General features: G+C 38.0%; 1 protein-coding gene across 5 annotated transcripts in view; it reads right to left on the reverse strand.

Annotated features, from left to right (window-relative positions):
• The window catches only part of LOC121406041 (neuron navigator 2-like), a 45817-nt gene that overhangs the window by 12147 nt on the left and 14374 nt on the right, over positions 1-19296 (reverse strand). For 3 of the 5 annotated variants that reach the window (XR_005968746.1, XM_041597047.1, XM_041597048.1), the window contains exons 2-8: positions 16708-16942; positions 5223-5362; positions 4145-4165; positions 2440-2588; positions 1846-1996; positions 998-1136; positions 38-180 (exon numbers count right to left, since the gene is read on the reverse strand). Coding sequence is in view for 2 of the 5 variants with exons in the window: in XM_041597047.1 (XP_041452981.1) it covers positions 38-180; positions 998-1136; positions 1846-1996; positions 2440-2588; positions 4145-4165; positions 5223-5362; positions 16708-16942 (978 nt within the window). In the remaining 3 variants the exon portion in view is untranslated. Of the gene's footprint in view, positions 1-37; positions 181-997; positions 1137-1845; positions 1997-2439; positions 2589-4144; positions 4166-5222; positions 5363-16707; positions 16943-17437; positions 18251-19296 lie in introns of those variants that run through there. The other 2 variants (XR_005968748.1, XR_005968747.1) reach the window with 2 other exon arrangements.

The raw sequence follows: 19296 nt of genomic DNA on the forward strand, positions 1-19296 counted from the left end.
ATTTTAAGCTTAATTTTTACTTGAAGATTGAACTTACTGTAGGCTGGGTCAACGGATCTTGAAGGCCGCCGAGTGCTACCGTGACGACGATACGTTTGCTGTTGCTCGTCATACCGGAGTTATCGTCTAATAAGATATCCAGACTGCCATGGTCTGAATGTGTACTTAATCTGTGACGATCTGGAAATAAATCAATAAAAAAAAACAAAATTGTAAGATGACATCAAAAAATGACAATAGGCAACGTGTCAGCCAGGTCTTTTAACAAGAAAAATCTTACTATAAGAATGCGATGCGTCTATTTGTTGCAGCTTTCTTCTTGTTGTTTCCATTGTTTTGTTCTATGTGACTCTGATTATTTATAATGATAATATACATCTTCTTCAGCTGTGAGATGTGACTGACTGTTGAAGAAGTGCGTTATTGAAGTTCTTCCAATTGCAATTAAAATGAAAACCTTTCAGGTATGAATACATGTGCCCATATGTGCTTCTTTGTGTTGGCAATTCACAGCTTATTATGCAGGAACAGAGTAGTTCTTGGTCAATATGAAATGGTAACAATTTCCTTATTCATGTTGATTAAAGAAACATTCTTGTTAAAAAGATTGTTTTCTGGGATTAACGAAATTTAGATTTATCCCACCAAGCCCAACGAGTGTGGTCCAGTGGTTAGAGCATTGGACTCATAATCGTAAGGTTGTGAGTTCAAATCCCAACTCTGCCATTGTCTCCACTTTGATAAAAAGGCCCGAGAGTGATATCTGTCGTCTATAACATCAGCCACTATGACTGATTAACCTAGACGTAAAATGTTTCATAGGTAATTGGTTTTATACCAGCTTGGCGTTTACCAGCAAAATGCTGTCCTGCTGAGTTCCTACGGAGTTACCACAAACAGAAGTGATCTACCTAGGGCAGGATCTATGGTACGCGTAACTCGTAGTGAATTTATATCATATTTGAAGGGTTACAATACTGATGAAGGAGTTTCTTACCAAGAGAATCTCTACTGAGTCTCTTTGATGAACCTAGTGAATTTAAGGAAGCTTGCGAAGAGTTGGCTTCTAATGATCTTCTTGACGAGACTTGCCTCTGTAATCTCTCGTTCTCTTGCTTTAATACACTCATCTCGTTCTGTGATAGGGGAGAGGAAAGAAAGATGATGATTTATTAATATTATAATTATTATTACCACCACCATCATCATCATTGTAATTACCTTTAGCACCACTATAACTATCATCCATCTGCACCAGTACCATGAATATAGGGTAAAACCATCAACCACCACAATCAAACATCATCTAATAAATCAATATCATAATCACAGTCACCACCATCATCACTTTCAATTTATTATCCCAAACATCATCATCGTCATCATCATCATCATCATTAAAATAATTATAATCACCATCTTCATCACCACCACCATCATCATCATCATCATCCTCCTCCTCATCCACCTCATAATCATCATCGTCATCATCATCATCATTAAAATAATTATAATCACCATCTTCATCACCACCACCATCATCATCATTACATCATCATCATCACCATCATCATCATCACCACCATCATCATCATCATCATCTTCATCACCATCATCATCATCATCATCATCATCTTCTTCCTCATCCTCATAATCATCATCATCATCATCACCATCACCATCATCACTACCATCACCACCATCATCACCATCATAACTACTACCACAACCAGCCCCACCACCAACATCTCCAACATCCTCAACTATTCTCCTCTACCACTGCCACTACCTACACCACTACCGCTACCACAACTGCCACCACAAAACAAACTCACATCATCATACCTTCATTTTGTTCATAGCTTCCTTCAGCTGATCGAGTTGATGCTGTGAACTCAAGGCCTCTAACTTGACATCGGTCAACTTACTCTCCTTGTCCCTCAGTTGCTTCTTAAGATCGGTGATCATTTCTTTACTCTCCGGCGAGTCGTAGATCCTATAAGGGAACACAGACAAGAAACTGTAACAATCTACAACAAAATCAGTTCCTCCTAAAGATTGGTGATCATTTCTTTACTCTCGAGGGATAGGTTGCGGCCGACTTTGCCCCAACAACCAGAAACAGATATATCCTAAGTATAAAGCAATATAGACAAGAAACTATAACAATCTAAAACAAAAGCCAGTTGCTTCTTGAGATTGATGATCATTTCTTTACCCTCCGGTGAATCATAGATCTTACAAGGAAATACAGACGAGAAATCATAATCTATAACCAACCTCAGTAAATAAATGCTGGATTTTGAATTTATTCTACAAGACGATAAATTATTGAAAAGCATAGAAAGCACTTCACCATGGCAATGTTAAGATATATTGAGACAATGCTGACATATATAAGAAATAAATCATTATCATCAATAAACACTCCAAACTTACGCTGAGGTGGATGCGGACGTTTTAAGCTGCCCGTTGCTCGGGATACTCCCGTTCGATAACGATACGTTGCTCTCCATATCTTCCGTGTCCGTTATCGTACCGCTCATCTTCTTCTTACGAGTGAACGCGGCTCGGAATGAACTTCGGATCTGAAAAACAAAGGATGTGTTCACACTATGAAACTTGGGTTCACACGACAAGCTTGATTAGGGCACTTGGGCATATAAAAACTAAATTAGTACCAAAAAAAAATTTGATACAAAATTTAGATTGAAACGGGTAAAAGGATAAAAGTTTTGTTTAACAGTGAATGAGCTTTCAAAGTAATCAGAATAAAGATATTTTGCTTTATGCATTCACAAATATGTCAAAATAAATATAACGTACATTTTGTGTAATTTTGGTTATTGAATCATGAATGCAACATTCTTTTGAAGGGAGGAAAACAAGTACAAAATTGAATCAGTGCTGCACAGTTCTGGTGTCCCCTTTTAAGCTATCATTTACTGAAAATACACCATCTGCTCAGAGCTCAACAAGCTTGAACAATGTTGTCAAACATCTTTTGAATTCAGAAAATATACTAAATAAATCACGAAAACTAGCATAGTGCTGTAATAGTATGCCACATGAAAACACACACGCACTCACAATGAATATAAGTATATCATACAGAAGAGAAAAACACATTCAAACTATATGTATTTGTCAAATGCAGGCTGCAGAGCAAAGACACATAATGCCCCCTCCCCCAGACAACTACATATCAAAGCCCCCCCCCCCCCCGCATGAAAGTAACACATGTGTTTAGAAGAGTGCATAAAGAATTAGATATTACTTTAATTCTACATGTGCTTCACATCTTCAAAATGTCACAGAAATCATAGACTCAATAACAAACTCTCTAAATGAAAAATATGTAAGTATTTGAAATAAGAAATACTGATAAACAGGCAGTCTAAACTCCTGTCTATTAAAAGAAGATGAACAGAAACTAATATAGAAAGATTTTAGGTACTGTATATTTTTCTAATATGAAAGTTGCATAAAAGAAAAACATCCTCTGAATAAAATAAGAACAAAATTGTGAAAAGCTGTGAAAAAGCTAATTCCTCTGTTTAGGTGGTGGAGAATTTCATTATAATTTCATTATAGATAAATATACCGTAGAATAATATTCTAATAATATTCTAAAAGCAATCAATTATAGAAATGGTACAGGGGTCTAAACGGAGCTAACTTTCTCCCATGTTCAATTTTGTAGAGCTCAATGCAGCAAATTAAAATTCATGTCATTAACAATAAATGGCTGAAAATGTTTTGAAGGTACAATATATGTGGTGCAAGCAAGTAAATACGTGTATCTATTTCAAATGAACTAAAAAGAAATCATTCAAAAGACGTCAAGGTGAAAGAGCGTGCTTGCATAAAGGCAGAGCTCTGCTATACGATATGTTTGTCTTCTTTCTACATGTAGATATGAAAAAAATATAAGAAAAAAACTGCAAAAATGTGAGATATCCAAACTAAAGCCTAAAATGCAACTAGGAAAAGATTAATATAATCAACTACAAAACTGATTAAGACTTAGAAAGAAAACAAACGTGCACAGTGGAATAAACAATGCTGAACTAAGAATACCATTACAAACAAAAAGAAAGAAAAAAAAATACCATAACAAATTCACTCATTAACTTTAAATTACCTTTTCACCAGATGAGGATGTCTTTAAATGGACAAACAAGAAATTAAATAAATTCAGATTAGTTCTTTAATTTAATAACTACGATAATCTTATTTTAGTCATTAAAAGGAAATCAAATAAATTCAGATTAGTTCCTAAATTTAGTAATTACAATAAAATTATTCTTAATAAGAATACTTTACATGTACTTGTTTATATTTCTGAATTTCAAGGATTAATGGTATAATCAGTGAGCTTATTTCCATCACATTACTTTGAATATTCATGCAAAATTTACCCTTGTTTATTTGAGCATTTTGCTTCATTTCATCTATCAAGTCTAGCTGACGTAAGATTGTTCAAGTAGGCCTATATATTAAGAATTCAACCTTAAGATGACATTTAAAAAAAGTTTTTGCCAAATCTCTATACCATTAGTTAGATTAACTTAATTGAATCTTGTCATTTATCTCTTATTTTGACAGTAGATATCATCTTAAGGAATTCTGCAGGTATCTTTTTACTATGAATCCTCACATTTCAAAGGAAACAAAATAATGGGCAATGCTAGAGAGCTGCATTGAAGACGCATAGTACCCTCTAGTGGGTTTGTTCATTGTCAATTGGTCTAATGCCACTTCGTCCAATCACCAACTCGTCTACTATCATTTTGGTCTACCATCAGTTTATCCACATGGCCTAATTACCATTTCGTCCACTCACCATTTCGTCCAATAACCAGTTGGTCCAATGGCCATTTAGGCCATATCCCATTTGGTCTAATAAGACTTGGGCAAAATGAATAAAAATAAGACCAATTATAAGACGAAATGGTCGTAGACAAACTGGTGATTAGACGAAGTGATGATTGGACCAAATGGTTGTTAAACAAAATGTTGATAGATGGAATGGCATTAGACTAAATGAAGGTAGTCCATGTGGTTAGTGGACGAGTTGGCAATAGACAAATTGGCAATTTACCGCGGGATTCCTGCCAAAAGGCATGTCACAGACTTCTGACATGACTTACACGTCTATATAAAATCAGGCTGTGGGCTATTTCTCAAAACATGTGGAAGACCATTGGGGAGAAACTTACCCAATTTTTCTTCTTCTTCTTCTTTGATTCCAGCATCTCGGTGTCTGTTACGGCTGATCCTACGCTAGACATGCTTGTCATACTGGCTAATGACGACATAGAATCAGTGGACATCTGACGGGTCATACGACCTTCTGTACCTAAACAAAACAAAGCAAAAGAAAATACATAATTCAACTTATTGTTGTACTTTTGATGGATCATACTACCTTCTGTACCTGAATAAAACAAAACAATACACAGTAGATAATTTTCAATTACATGTATTATTGTACTTTTGATGGGTCATAAGACCTTCTGTACCTGAATAAAACACAATACAAATAATATAATTTGCAATTATCACAGTGTACTTTTGATGGGTCATACGACCTTCTGTACCTAAAGAAAGCAATTGAAAATATAGTTTTCAATTATTATTGGACTTCTGGCGGAACATAAAAACCTTCTGTCTACTCAAAAACAAAACACAAAAGTGTACAATTTTCAATTTTATTTTCATTGTACATATGACAGGTGTTACGACCTTTTGTACCAAAATAATAATAAAAACAAAAATTAAAAGTACATCATTTTCAACTTAAATCATTAGGCATCCAACATACCTTAAAAATTAAACAATACAAAATACATTATAACATTGGTATATTTGTTGAGGAATAATCTCTTATTGTTCTCATTTTAATCAATTTGCATGATATTCCCCCTAAAAACATTGATCCCACAGCCAGACCCTACCCAGTAGATAGATCAACCATTTACTGTAAGGTCACTGACCTCTAATTCCTACCTAACAGTGTGAGCGAGCAGCAGAAATCAATGTATAGGCCTACACAAACAATATCAAGATATTGAAGACAGACAAAAGTACACTTCCAAGGTACCTCAAGTTTTTTTTTCTTTAAAAAGGAGGTAATTACGAGTCATCTTTGCTATATCCTCCGACTCGTATTGAATTCCCCGGTCCGTAAACATCGAGCCGTGGCCTCGCCGGCTGCCGAGCATGGCGGTGAATACGAAAACGGTTCACATTTCCCTCGGCTCCCATAAAGAGTATGTGCATGCATGCCGGAGTAAAAGAAACCATCTTAAAAGTCACTGCAAGACATTTAATCCCCCCTACTTTGCTTTCTCATGTACTCGGCCAATCAATTTTTCTTTTTCCTTGGATCTGGGATATATTACAAAACACCATCCATCCTCTGCAATGCATCCCACAACAACTCAAAGTGTTGGTTTACCTGCTATAGCGACAATCAATCTGATATACAATGTACCTACCATAATTAATGTCGCATTTTTTTCTCTCTTGTGACAAGCAAAAACAAAATGTTTTTAACCAAAAATTAAGGATATTTTGTACCAGAAAAATTTGACAAAAGAAGGGGCACACCTCTGTTTTAATGGCATTTTTACATTACAAATTTTAATTTTGCTTCTCAAGGGGGGGGGGGGCATGGGCTGGCTGTGCCCCCCCCCCCTCTGGATCCGCCAGTGCTTTCATACTACATACATGTATGCCTGTGTATTACATGTGCAGGATTACACATGTAATGTAGGTCATTGTAAACTAGCCATAAAAAAACCCAAAATAAAGAGGTGAATGCGACATTATCCAATATTTTTCAATTTAAAGATTGAAAACATACTTAAATACCTTTTAAAAAGATCTGACATCAAATACTATATAGATATGAATAAATCTTGCATATTTTTAACTTGTGCCCCTAGGCAAAATCTTTATACAGTGGCGCTAAAAACTGAACCCCTCCAGAAAATGAACATATTCAAAGTGCTCAAATCCTGTCAGGTTTTAGATATTGGATTGTGGAGTCAGGTGATAAAATATAACATCCAATCAAGTTCAACTGTATGCTACAAAAATGTTGAAAGGTTTCAGTGATGCCTTTAATGCCTATCAAAAATATCTTATCCCAATGTCTGGGCTCACATTTTACTCAGATCTCTTTTGAACCGAAAATCTACCCTTACTTCTGCTTATTGTAAATTCATGCCCACTTGCGTAGGCCGTTTGTTCCCATCAAAAATTCACTTTCACCGGGGACAAATAGCATTTGACGGGACTTCATATCAGATCAGGGTGATGGTGGATTCAAGAGTTACCAAATATAACTCTCAGAGGACACGATAGGAAATTTGATGAGGTTTGGAATTTAGATCAGCAGAGGCATTAGATTGAATCATGTACTCACAGAAAATGAGTAGCTATAGATTAAAGTGAATTAATACCTTCATGAAATATTCGCAGACATGAAATGAACATAAAGATATCATGTGGTGCGTGACAGCAGTGCGAACTTCAAGCAACTCTATTGACAAGTAGGTCTAGCTTATAACAATTAAAGGTATGTGAAGAAAAGCTCTTAATATGACTTATGGAAGAAAAAAAACAGTAATACCATGGTCACATTTGGTCTACGGCGGCCGTACGGCGAGTCGAAAACAGCCGTTTTATTCATTTTTACTAAAACCACCTATATGTAGCTGGTACAAACAAACGTTAAAACGGCTGTTTTCGACTCGCCGTACGGCCGCCGTAGAACAAATGTGACCATGGTATAAGTCTCAACAAAAACCACTTAACACAAAATTGATGAAAAAGCAAGGGAATTTTCTGAGTGAATTGTCAATGGAGTATACATATATTATACTGTCTCTTGATTCAGTATATTTTTGCTTTGGCCCTCAGAGCCTAGCCATTTCTCCAGTTAATGAATTATACAATATTCCAACCCCTTTTTGGAAATAAAAATAAATTTCATTTTCTTATTGCCCAATTCTTGGTACAATGATGGAGGTGATCATTTCCCAATGCAATTAGCACACAAAAAATTCTAGCTGCACTATTCCTTCAGAGGAAAACATAAGGGCTAACAGTTCAGCATTACAACTCACTGCTAAACGCATGTACGCCAACAGGTAAACACACATGTAGGTCATGTATATTCCATCGGAGAGTCGGCCACTCTGGCAAAATCAATCCTAGTAAAGAGAAGACTGGCGGGGCAAATCCATGGTTACATTGATCAATTACAAAGGAACTGTTCCATGTCTTCAGTATCTATCAGCAGACCGATTGAAATCGACCCTCAAAGACCAAGAGCGTTCTGTAGAAGGACGGATTCTTCTATCCTAATCTACAGAAAGAAAAAACGCTCATTTGCGTATCTACCACGGAACGATGATGACACACTGGCTCTGAGGCTTCGGTAGGAGATTTCACATCCACCCAGTCACAAAGATATCTGATAATTATAAGAGCTCTGTTATACCCTTAAAAAAGGCCTATTTTCTGCTTTCATTCTTGGTTGCACAAATGCATGAACAAGATAATGTACTTGGGGTAACACTTGCCACAAGACATTCTGATCACAAATGATGCACATTCTTATTGTCTAACAGAAAAAGTTCAAGGCTAAAAATGAATCCTACAAATAAGCTCTATTGGTGGACCTCAATGCCTCTCTCGCTGTGCCCTTTTAATAGCCTCAATTGCGCTGTGATATACAAATGTGCCCAATAGAATGGGTAAAGTTGATTTACCCAATCAAACAATATTCAAATCCAAAAGTTAATGCAATTGGCTTTCACATCCCAAATATCATTGCAAACCTTGAAAAAATATCTGCAAACATTCAGCAACCATGTACAGTACCTGCCAACATTGAGGGTATTCCATTCCTAAAATGTAAGATATTACAAGCTTTCACACTGGCTATCAAAAAACAAAATGCATGCCTCTTTTGCACTCAGTCTGGTGTAGAAGCCCCTCGTGACGACATGACAAACATCTCCCGCCCAATGGCCGCACTAACAACTGTTATTCATGCAAAGCTCAAAATCCAATGTTAACTGCTTGCACAGAGGAGACAATAATTAAACATCAAATATAAACAAAGGTGAACGAATGAATGAATGAAGAAGAGACTTGCATAGTCACTACTGCGAAGCAAGCCTTTAGTTTGAGCAGTGTACATAGTAATGGAAGACCGGTTTTACGATGCAGATCAAGTGCTGGATCTCCCATTATATTTCATGCACTCTTCTTTCTGCAGAGTCAAATTTGACTCTGAATGGGGTCAGCTGGGAGTAAACTTAAATATTCCCAGATAAAGTGACCTAGATTCTGAATGAATTAAGACTGGGATTGAATGGTGTGTCATAGTAGCTGAAAATCACTCAATGGTAAGTCACTAAGTAATAATGTGGAGCGTTGTGGCCCAGTGGATTAGTCTTCGGACTTTGAAACAGAGGGTCGTGGGTTCGAATCCCAGCCATGGCGTAATTTCCTTCAGCAAGAAACTGATCCAGTGTGCTGCACTCAACCCAGGTGAGGGAAATGGGTACCGGTAGGAAGTAATTCCTCAAAAAGCTGTGTGCGCTATGAACGCCTAGCTTAGCCGGGTAATATAGGAGCGCCTTGAGCACCTAACAAGGTGGATATGTGCGCAATATAAATACCCTATATTATATGTATGACTTTGACATTATAACGGAGTGATTTTGTCACATACATGTTACATAAAGAAACATCTACGTCGTCTTAACCTCACTCTAATAAATCAAGAAACATGAAAGAAGATTCAAAGTTTTAATTCAAAGTCCTACACTGGGGTAAGACTACATGATGTTCAAAAAGGTAAACAGTAAAAAATTCTTTGAAACAACAGAATAAGCTAAGGAGATATTTACCGCATCAGCATGCTACATTTATATCCAAACTGCTTTACATGTATTAAACTCCAGCCGTCACTTTGGCCATCCTGACTTTATGATGCTAAGAAACTAACATTCTCAGCAAGTTCTACATTTCAGAATGTCACCTCTTGACAACATCTCACCCAAATTACCAGGGACGTCCCAACGATCCCCAAACAACACCAATAGAGGGGAGCAAAAGTCGCCCTCTGCAAGGCTATGACTGATGACTCATAGGGGTGCAGAGTTGCGCCCCTGTGCATGAATGGTAGTAATAGTCTCAAAGTCAAGCTCTAATAGCGAGGAATGAGTAATAATACTAAAAGTAAATCTTTTAAACCAAGGTGAATTGCTATAAGACCACAGTTCTGGAATAGCTACCCCTTTCATAAACCCAATTATGCGGCTAATAGCAGCATAATTTGGTCGTAAAATTGGAGGAGGACCAGAGTTATCCGCATTATTTTGATGCTGCAATTATCTGCATAATAGCAGCATCGGGACCAGATTTTGACTTTATGAACTCATTTCGAAAGTAATGCGGATAATTGCCATGGAGCGGTCACAAGGTCACCCTTTTCCAACGCAACCGCATCGGGAGTGTGTGTGGTTGCTATGACGATTATCCTCCTTTTTCAGGACGGGCGCTCGTAAAAACTAGTGCGGATTATTCTCGGAGTTTATGAATGCAATTTTTATTGAATTATCCGCATTACTCTTAGGCAGCTAATTGGAGGATAGGTTTATGAAAGGGGTATAAGACTCACATTTAGAGTTTGCTAGCCAAAAGTTTCCATTGCAAAACAATGAAACTATATAGATGGAATTTGAGTAGGCTGAAAACCCAGAGTACACAGTGGAAATACGATTGTAACCCACATAGTGGCAAATGGCGGTACACAAAATAATTACTCTGAAAAATACTCATCTAATGACCGGATACCTTGCTTAACTTTGCTCATTACCATGTTTTTAATAATTTCCTTCCAGAATCATTTGGCACATGTGGTAATTTGACAGGATTTTGTGAAAATTTGTTTTGTCGTCATTGCCACAACTGGTACTCCCTATTAATTGGGGCCTTGTTTCGCATTCATTTTGTAAAATAAATAAGTACACTGTCATCCTCGTCCTAATTGTCCATGCATGCCCTCAGAAAAAAAAAATCAGATGGTAGTTGGCAATCTCGTCTTTAGTTGGGGACTCTCTTCCCTGGCTGGGGACTACTATTTCCAAACATGACAAAAGAGGAGTCCATATCTTATGAAGACAGGGGAAATTGCTACATGTACATAAGCTAAACTAGTTTGTGTTTTGTGATGTTGGTGATATCCTTGGTGTTAACTGTTATAATGCGTAAAGAGTCTGCATAGGCAGAAAATTGCACTAGCTGCATGGTGAAAGTCAAGTACAGATTACAGATGAACTAGGAACATGCTTTACAGTTCTACAGTCATTTCGGGGCTAGGAACTCAAGACTATAGGGCGATAATGGGCTAATCTCTTGATTGTACTCTGACACATTAGATTGGCCCAACAGAAATCCCCAGGAGTCATCCAGGTAGGGGTGAGAACCAGAACAAAGGGGCGAGGGCAGACGCCCCTGTAGGGGTGCTGAGGGGTCCATTGGAAGATCTTTGGTACCAGAATGTTTGTGGAGGGGTAAGGGCAGGCACCCTCGTAGGGGTGCAGAGAGGCTCCATTTGACGATCATTGGTACCAGAATGTTTGTGGAGGGGTGAGGGCAGGCACACTTGAAGGGGTGCAGAGCGGCCCCCTTTTAAGGTTATTGGTAACAGAATGTTCATGGAGAGGTGAGAATCAGGACAAAGGTGTAGGGGCACATGCCCTTGTATGGGTACATAAGTTCTTTGGAAGATCAGTGGTACCTGAACCTCCTGTTATAACTCCCAAAATTAATGAAGACCATTCATAAAGGGGTGCAAAGGCGGACACCCCTGGAGGGGTGTATAGAGGGGAACAGTTTAGGTTGCTTTGGAGGTCATGGGTACATTCATAACCTTCTTACATGATGAAGGAGGGTCAGAATAAAAGGGTCACATGTACATGTAGACACCCCTTCTGCATCCTTGTAGGGGTGTAGATTCTTTTTAAGTCCATGGCCATGGGTACATCTAACAACCTCTGTGTTAAACCCCTAATCAATGAAATAAGGCCAAAATACAAGGTGTTGCCATGCAGTCAGACACACCCACAGGGGGCAGAGAGGGGAGCAGGAGGGCGCATCAAAACTTCATGGTGACCTTAAGAGCCTCCCCCTCCCTATGAAACATTCACTTCCAAATCAACCATGACAGAACACTGTTGACATGCTATAACTAAATCAAACTGGCAATCAAGTTTCTTCTTGGACTATTTCTTTGTTTGGTGTTGGGCTTTATATTGGAAAATTTACCACCCCCTATCGAAATGTAATGTACACTCATGTGATTGGACAGGGAAAACACCGACTTGCAGGTCTCTTATCAAAGAGATGACATTCATAGGATTTGAAAAAAAAAAGTTTGAAGAACATTTGCTGCACTTTACTTTCGACCCATGAAAGTGAAATACACAAGATTTATCACAAACATGTATCTAAAGATGAAATTCAGTAAGAATAGGAAAATAACAAAAAAGAATACAAATATTCAAGATTAGAATTGTCTTGCTGCACACGTATGGATATGGTAAAATTTGATTTATCTGAAATAAGCCAAGAAAACATTGTTATTTGAATACGGTGGCACCAGAGTTAAAAAATACTGAGATAAATATCAATGACAAAAAAGTCATATAAATTATCAGCAGTTGATGCATGTACTCAACTAATAATAAATACCACTTGGTCATTTAATACCACCGGATTGCCTTTAATTAAAATCCAGAGCCCATGATAATGATCAATTAAGAATTGAGTATCTTAAGCCGTTGCAGATGACTGGTGCCACTGAGTGATAATGCAGTCATGAATCTAAAGCATGAGATCGCATGGTCTCATGAAACCAGTGGATCCCCCGTTCTGTTAATCAATAACATTCTTAATTACTTGGCTGACATTGAAGGCTGCATTGTCAAGTGCAGTGGGGTGTGACTCAGGGTGGATTGAAAATGGATTCTAATTTCTACTGAATTCTCTAATACCCATAGGCTTTTAGTTCTGAAGTCGGGTTTAACTTAGGTTTAAAGTTGTGGTTTAAGTATGGATAGCCAATTGTTACATAAATCACTAACAGAAGAGACATCCTATTTCATCTCATTTGGCTCTCATAATGGCTCACATAATTGTCTTAAGAAGTGTAAATAGATTATTGTCTTCACAATCAATGAATCAGGAAAGAGCACAGTAAAGATAAGAAACACACAATTTGATAAAAATTTTGACACTTTGGCTTCCTATAATTTTAGCACAGAGTTAGACTAGTCTACTGGGCAAACCCTTCACTCGAAATAAGGGTCTGAATGTGCAGCCTACTCATGCCTTGTGTACTGAAGTTTTGTATGTGCTAGTCTTTGCGTGGAGGCACACTTGTTTATCAAAGTTCCAATCAGGGTCTGTGCCTGCAGACTAGAGTCAGACCATAGTCTAAGTTAAATCTGACTTCAGAATACGGGCCATAGGCTTTTATAGGGACAAACCAGCCATGGTAGGCAATGGGTTAATCTGTTGACTAGTGAATTCTGTAATACCCCATAGGCTTTGTGCAGAGATGGCAGGGCTGTAGTAAGCAATGGGTTAACCCGTGACTACTGATTGATGCAACTGGCATAGACTTGGCACAGTCAGGGACCAACTGATTTCAGAAAGCAATAGTTTAAAGAGAAATGCCAGTAGTTGCAATAAACACTGATTTCATGAGAAAGTCTGTAAAACCAGGCTTAATTGTCAGTATATCATCGAGGATCTAGATCTGGTACAGTTACATAAACTGAACTTTTTGAAATCTTGAAATCTACGCCGAAAAATATTCACACTGAAGATCACCAACACAGATAGGCACACGTGGGACAGTGTATTATTATTGCTGGAATAAAGACCCGACGGAAGTGACCGAATCCGTGCTTATTTCTCAGCAATTACACAATTTCTTCCAGAATCCTTTGGCACATATTTTTTATTCATACAAACAGACACTTGGGTGGTCATTATATTAGATTCTGTAAAAAGTCATTTTGAGATCGTTACCAATACTGGAATTTATCTTTAACTGGCATTACTGAATTGTTTCATTTCCTACAGGCTTTGTACATCGATCACCTGGTTCGGGTTAGCATGTGTTAACCTGTTGACTACTATTAAGTTTACATCTCATAGCTTTTGTACAGCAACGATTTGCTTCCGGTAGCGGTGGGTTAACATGTTGACTAGTGAATTCTGTTCTTCCACAGTCTTTGTACAGGGATCACTCAGCGATGAGTGAACCTCTTGGACTACTGAATTCTGTAATTCCCATACACTCTGTGCAGGGACTACCCGGTTCTAGGAGGCAATGGGTTAACCTGAATTCTGTGATTTCCATAGGCTTTCGACAAGGACCAACCTGTTGTAATACGCAACAGGTTAATTCCTCTTTACTCATGATATCATCTAACCTATTGCTTACTATTAAGGTGGCCCCTGTCCGCAGGCTGTGGGAATTAAAGAATTCGGCAGTCTAGAATATAACAATTTATATCAGCCTGTTTCAAATCCACCATGTAATTGACATCATCACTTCAGACGATCCTTCTAATCTTGTTTAAGAGATGATGAATAATTGGAAGGTACTTGTCCAATTTGCATGCAAATTTGTAATTAAATCCACTTATTTCATGAACAGACGCTATCAGAGAAATGTAAGCTTTATCCAGTCATCTAAACTTTACTTCATTCAATGTCTACATCACCTCTACAGTAGATGTAGACTGAGCAAATCAAATGAAGCGAGGTGTATCTTCTGCAATTAGTCTACAGATATAGACCCTGATTGAAACTTTAACCAACAAGTGAGTTATGAAACAAGTCTAGCACAAAATACAAACTGTTTGCACAAACACAAAATGTGCAAATATCCACAATTCATCGGTTCATGCCTCAAAATCCAAAATCTATAGTCTGCAGGTGCAGACCCTGATTGAAACTTTAACCAACAAGTGGGGAGGGTTATGAAATGAAAGTCTAGCACAAATACTAACTGTTTGCACAAAAACAAAAGGCGCGTATATTCACAATTTAATATACATGCCTCAAAATAAAAAAATTAAACAAAATATGCTACCGGTATTTCATTTTCAGGTGTCCAGAAGGCTTCAGTATGCAAGTCCCAATGGCTGACACCTTAGGCTGCAGATTCAGACCATTGTTCGGAAAAGGGGCTTGCAAAGCAAAATGCATCTACTACTATGCCCCCCTCCCCGAAATAAAAGTACCCCACATTTTGGCAACTTTGAAGAAATAACGGAGGGAGAAGAAGAAGTTATTGATAATGCTTTTGTTGCTATTGTTTTTACAGATAAAACATAAAATTATACAGAGACGGTAAAAAAATATAAAAAAAATTGTAGAGAATGTTTGTAAGAAACAATGTAGAGAGTTTGTGCACAAATCAGTGCACCAGTCCCCCGGCTTTAAACCACAAGCGGGGCGAGGATTTGAATATCCTTTGACAAGATTTGAGCAAGACTTTAACATTTGCCACCCTCTACCCAATTGTACATGAAAACTAATTAAGAATCTTGTGTGCGAGTATCATGAGAGGTCATGCTAGGGTAATGTCGGACCACCTTGTAATTACAATCCTTGATCACCATGTTTAATGGCTACATGAACGATATCAACTATATTACAAAGTTTGATATATTCTTATTTCTTAGCATTTGAAATTCAAGTTCTAGTTAAGACACCGAGGAAGGCAGATCTGCTCACCTTTCATAGACAAAGAAAGGATTAATGCCGCATTGATTTTGGAAGTTTTGGATGGGTGGGCAAAGAATGTCTGTGGTAATGGAAATGGCCCTTCTTGTTAAAGACTTTGTCATGACCATTACTGGTTGACTAGGAGATCCTCTTGGGAGCTCACGCCTCATTGTTTCTGATCTATGAGCAATCTTCACATGGTGACACAAACGCCAGGTGTCCTCTTGAAGATGCTCTTTTGTTTGTTTCAGGAGACAAATATTGACGAAGGACTTCCTAAAAGGCAAGAAGCAAAACATGGAGGCCCCAAAACAAATACAGAGAACTATATACATGTATGTACACAAGCTGCTTTGGCCAAGCAGTGTTTATGGCTTCAGAACCAATGGGAGTTTCAAGAAACTCAGTATAGCTATGGATTGCAGATATCAACTGATACATAAATTCCGACTTCATCAAAGCAGTACAGGCCCCGGTACAGGCCATATAGGCCTACATTTCGTTACTAGAAGCAGATAAGCAATTGATAACTGAATCCTGAAATTTCCATTTGGGTTTGTACAGAAATTTCCTGGTTCCAGTTTGCAATGTGTTGCAAATTTACATTCATTGCCATAATATTAATTGATTTGGCGACTCCTGCAGTATTGACTTGGGATTGATTTTGAATTTCTTGCCATGCCTCTATAAATCATTCCAACAGACCATATAGGACGGATTTCATGTCCACCTATACTGGTATTGATAAGTTGTTCAATCCATCTCTCTAGAATTTCTTTGGAATCGTGCTAAAAGCATCCTGCCCAATGGCTTTCCCCGCATGCGACACTTCCCACTACTTTGTCTAGATGATCGAAAATAGGCACTGACCTGTGTTTTCCCTCGCTTGGTTGCTACTGGATTTCTTCTGGCCGATCACCCCTCCGTTGGATATGCCATTGGAGAGTAGTCCCTGAGTGTTGCTGATGTGGGCCACCTTCAGCTGCTCGATCTTCTCCCGCAGGTCCTGGAGCTCGCTGTCCTTCTGGTCGGCTGTGGAGGTCAGGCGCTGGAGCCGATTGGTCATGTTGGACAGGCTCTGCTCGAAGGCTGCCACCACGTGGGCCTGGGGACGAAAAAAGAATCAAAGGAAGTGATATTATCGAGAATAAAAGAGTAGTAATCAAACGGATGGATAATACAACATTCTTTACAAATTCTGCTAAACCAATTTCCTGTTTTAAAAATCTTTTATGTAATATATTTCCCCAATGTCTTGTCTTGCCAACCTGTTGATGCCCGCAATCAAAGTGTTCATAATTATGGAAAAGTTGACTTGACCTTGTCGGCGATGTTTCAATGTAATGTTGAAACACTTCGTCTTTGGTAAAAACTAGAAGTTGGAAAAATGATGACCATTACACATTTGTATATTGGAATGTTGAATGATAAACTCATATCACTGACCCCTAACCAAATTGTTAATATAGGGACATTTGTGAAGTGATGATTGAACAGTGTGAAAGTAATAAGTATACATGTGTAATGAAATGTATGAATGCGAACAGACTGTGAATCAAGGTTTTAGTTTAAAATGGATTTTAACAGAAGATAGATATACCTCTGGGTGGTAATAGGGTCTATATCCCCCATATGGGACTGAGACCGGTCCCGATGTCATCATAACTGAGTCTTAATAAGATCCTAGAACTATGAGATAAACTGAAGACCTATTCCTGATCTTGCCACAGAATTTCTGACAAAAAAAATTCTGTCTTTTGAGATGTTGACACTTTAATATGGCACCATTGCAAACTGGAAATGAATTCAGAAAATTTAGGAAATCAGAATCGATGATCTTCTAATCCAAGCGATTCAAATCCACTCCAGTTGATCCTGAGCAGTTTTAAAGCAATTTCTAATTTAAAGTTTCGAATTGATTCTGTTGTCAAGCAACTTCCAACTGGTAGACAAAGATTTCTAAATATTATGAAAGCATTATCATTCCATCAAATTCATTCCACTAAAAATGCATATATATCCACTGCTGTCGATCCAATTATATCCAAGATTTTAAACAGATGGAGAGAACTCCATTTCAGAACAGGTCGAGCATCACGTCAGAACCAAGGAATATTTAACTCCAACAGAAAAACTAAAGACATCCATTGACCATCAAGTTCAAAGCATTTGTGGAGGCCGAGCATAAGACGAGTAGTTCCAATATAAACCACAACGGTTCTATTTCTACCCCTCCAGTCATCTGTCTCTCACACAGCTTGAGCCCCCTGACTGAATGACCCATCACGCACCCCTCAAAGTTTCTATGTACCGGTGGTATTACCCCCTTTGCCACTCCTACTATTACCCCTCTTTGACTTCTATTCAATCCCTATTGGCTCTTCTGCGTATGGCACCCATATAATTCCCTAAGTGAAGAGTTTTTGTGGGTGCCTTCTATTCACGGTATACACCTGTGGGATGGAGGAGGGGCGTAAGCTCTTGTCTCCTTTTATCCTCTGATCCATCTTTGGGGTGTATAGGGGGTCGGAGATAATCCCTTCCTGATGGATTTAGATGACAAGTGCGCTATTGTGAAATGTAGAGGGGACGAAAGATAGTCAATAATGTATGTTGTCTTCAGCTTTCATGTTTTCGGTATCTTGGAATGTAAAGTACAATCAGCCAGTATGTCATGGTTTATTTCTGCAGCTATAAGTATTGATTGCTAAGATAGCCAACAGTAATAATTATATATTAAAACTTGGTATAAGTTTCAATTTATGATTATTTGTATGTGTTATTTTTTCAAGCATATTTCAGCGTCACTGGGGTTTTCCATAAAATTTACATTATCAAACTTTACTTGATAAAACAAAGTCAAAATATAATGCATAACAAATAAGTCCTCAGGTATACCAATATTGATTGATATAAGAGACTTCCTCTTGGCAATTTTCTCCCTGTGCTACACAAGTTTAGCTTTACCATAACATACATGTACATCAGCAATGTACCATATATACACCCACGACTCCCAATCAACTACTGCAATAATACTAGCTTTCTGGAGTCCACATCCACATGCCTAAAGATTAATCATCAAGAACATCCTTTTGTCCCAGGATCTATAAGGATAATCCCTTAATCCTGCGATCAATACCAATTACAAGCCACAACATCCATTCAAGAGGTACCAGGTCCATAGAAAATCAGACAATAGGACCTGGTCTAATCAATAGGACTGGGCCAGACCATGGATAGAATTCTATGAGCTGGAACCTCTAGCTTGAACTCCAGACACAATGACTGTATAGAGTCTTATAGCAGGTTGAGAAAGCCAAGAACTGGATTTCTTTGGAACCATATAGGTGCATGGATGGCTGAAGAAAGTTGTTTTTGAACTTCAAAAAGTGAACACATTTTTGAATATTTTAACTTTGTTTCTTTGCACTTATATCGAAGAACTCCTGAACATCA

The sequence above is a fragment of the Lytechinus variegatus genome, chromosome 19 (genome assembly GCF_018143015.1).
Source record: "Lytechinus variegatus isolate NC3 chromosome 19, Lvar_3.0, whole genome shotgun sequence".
Lineage (NCBI taxonomy): Eukaryota > Metazoa > Echinodermata > Echinoidea > Temnopleuroida > Toxopneustidae > Lytechinus > Lytechinus variegatus.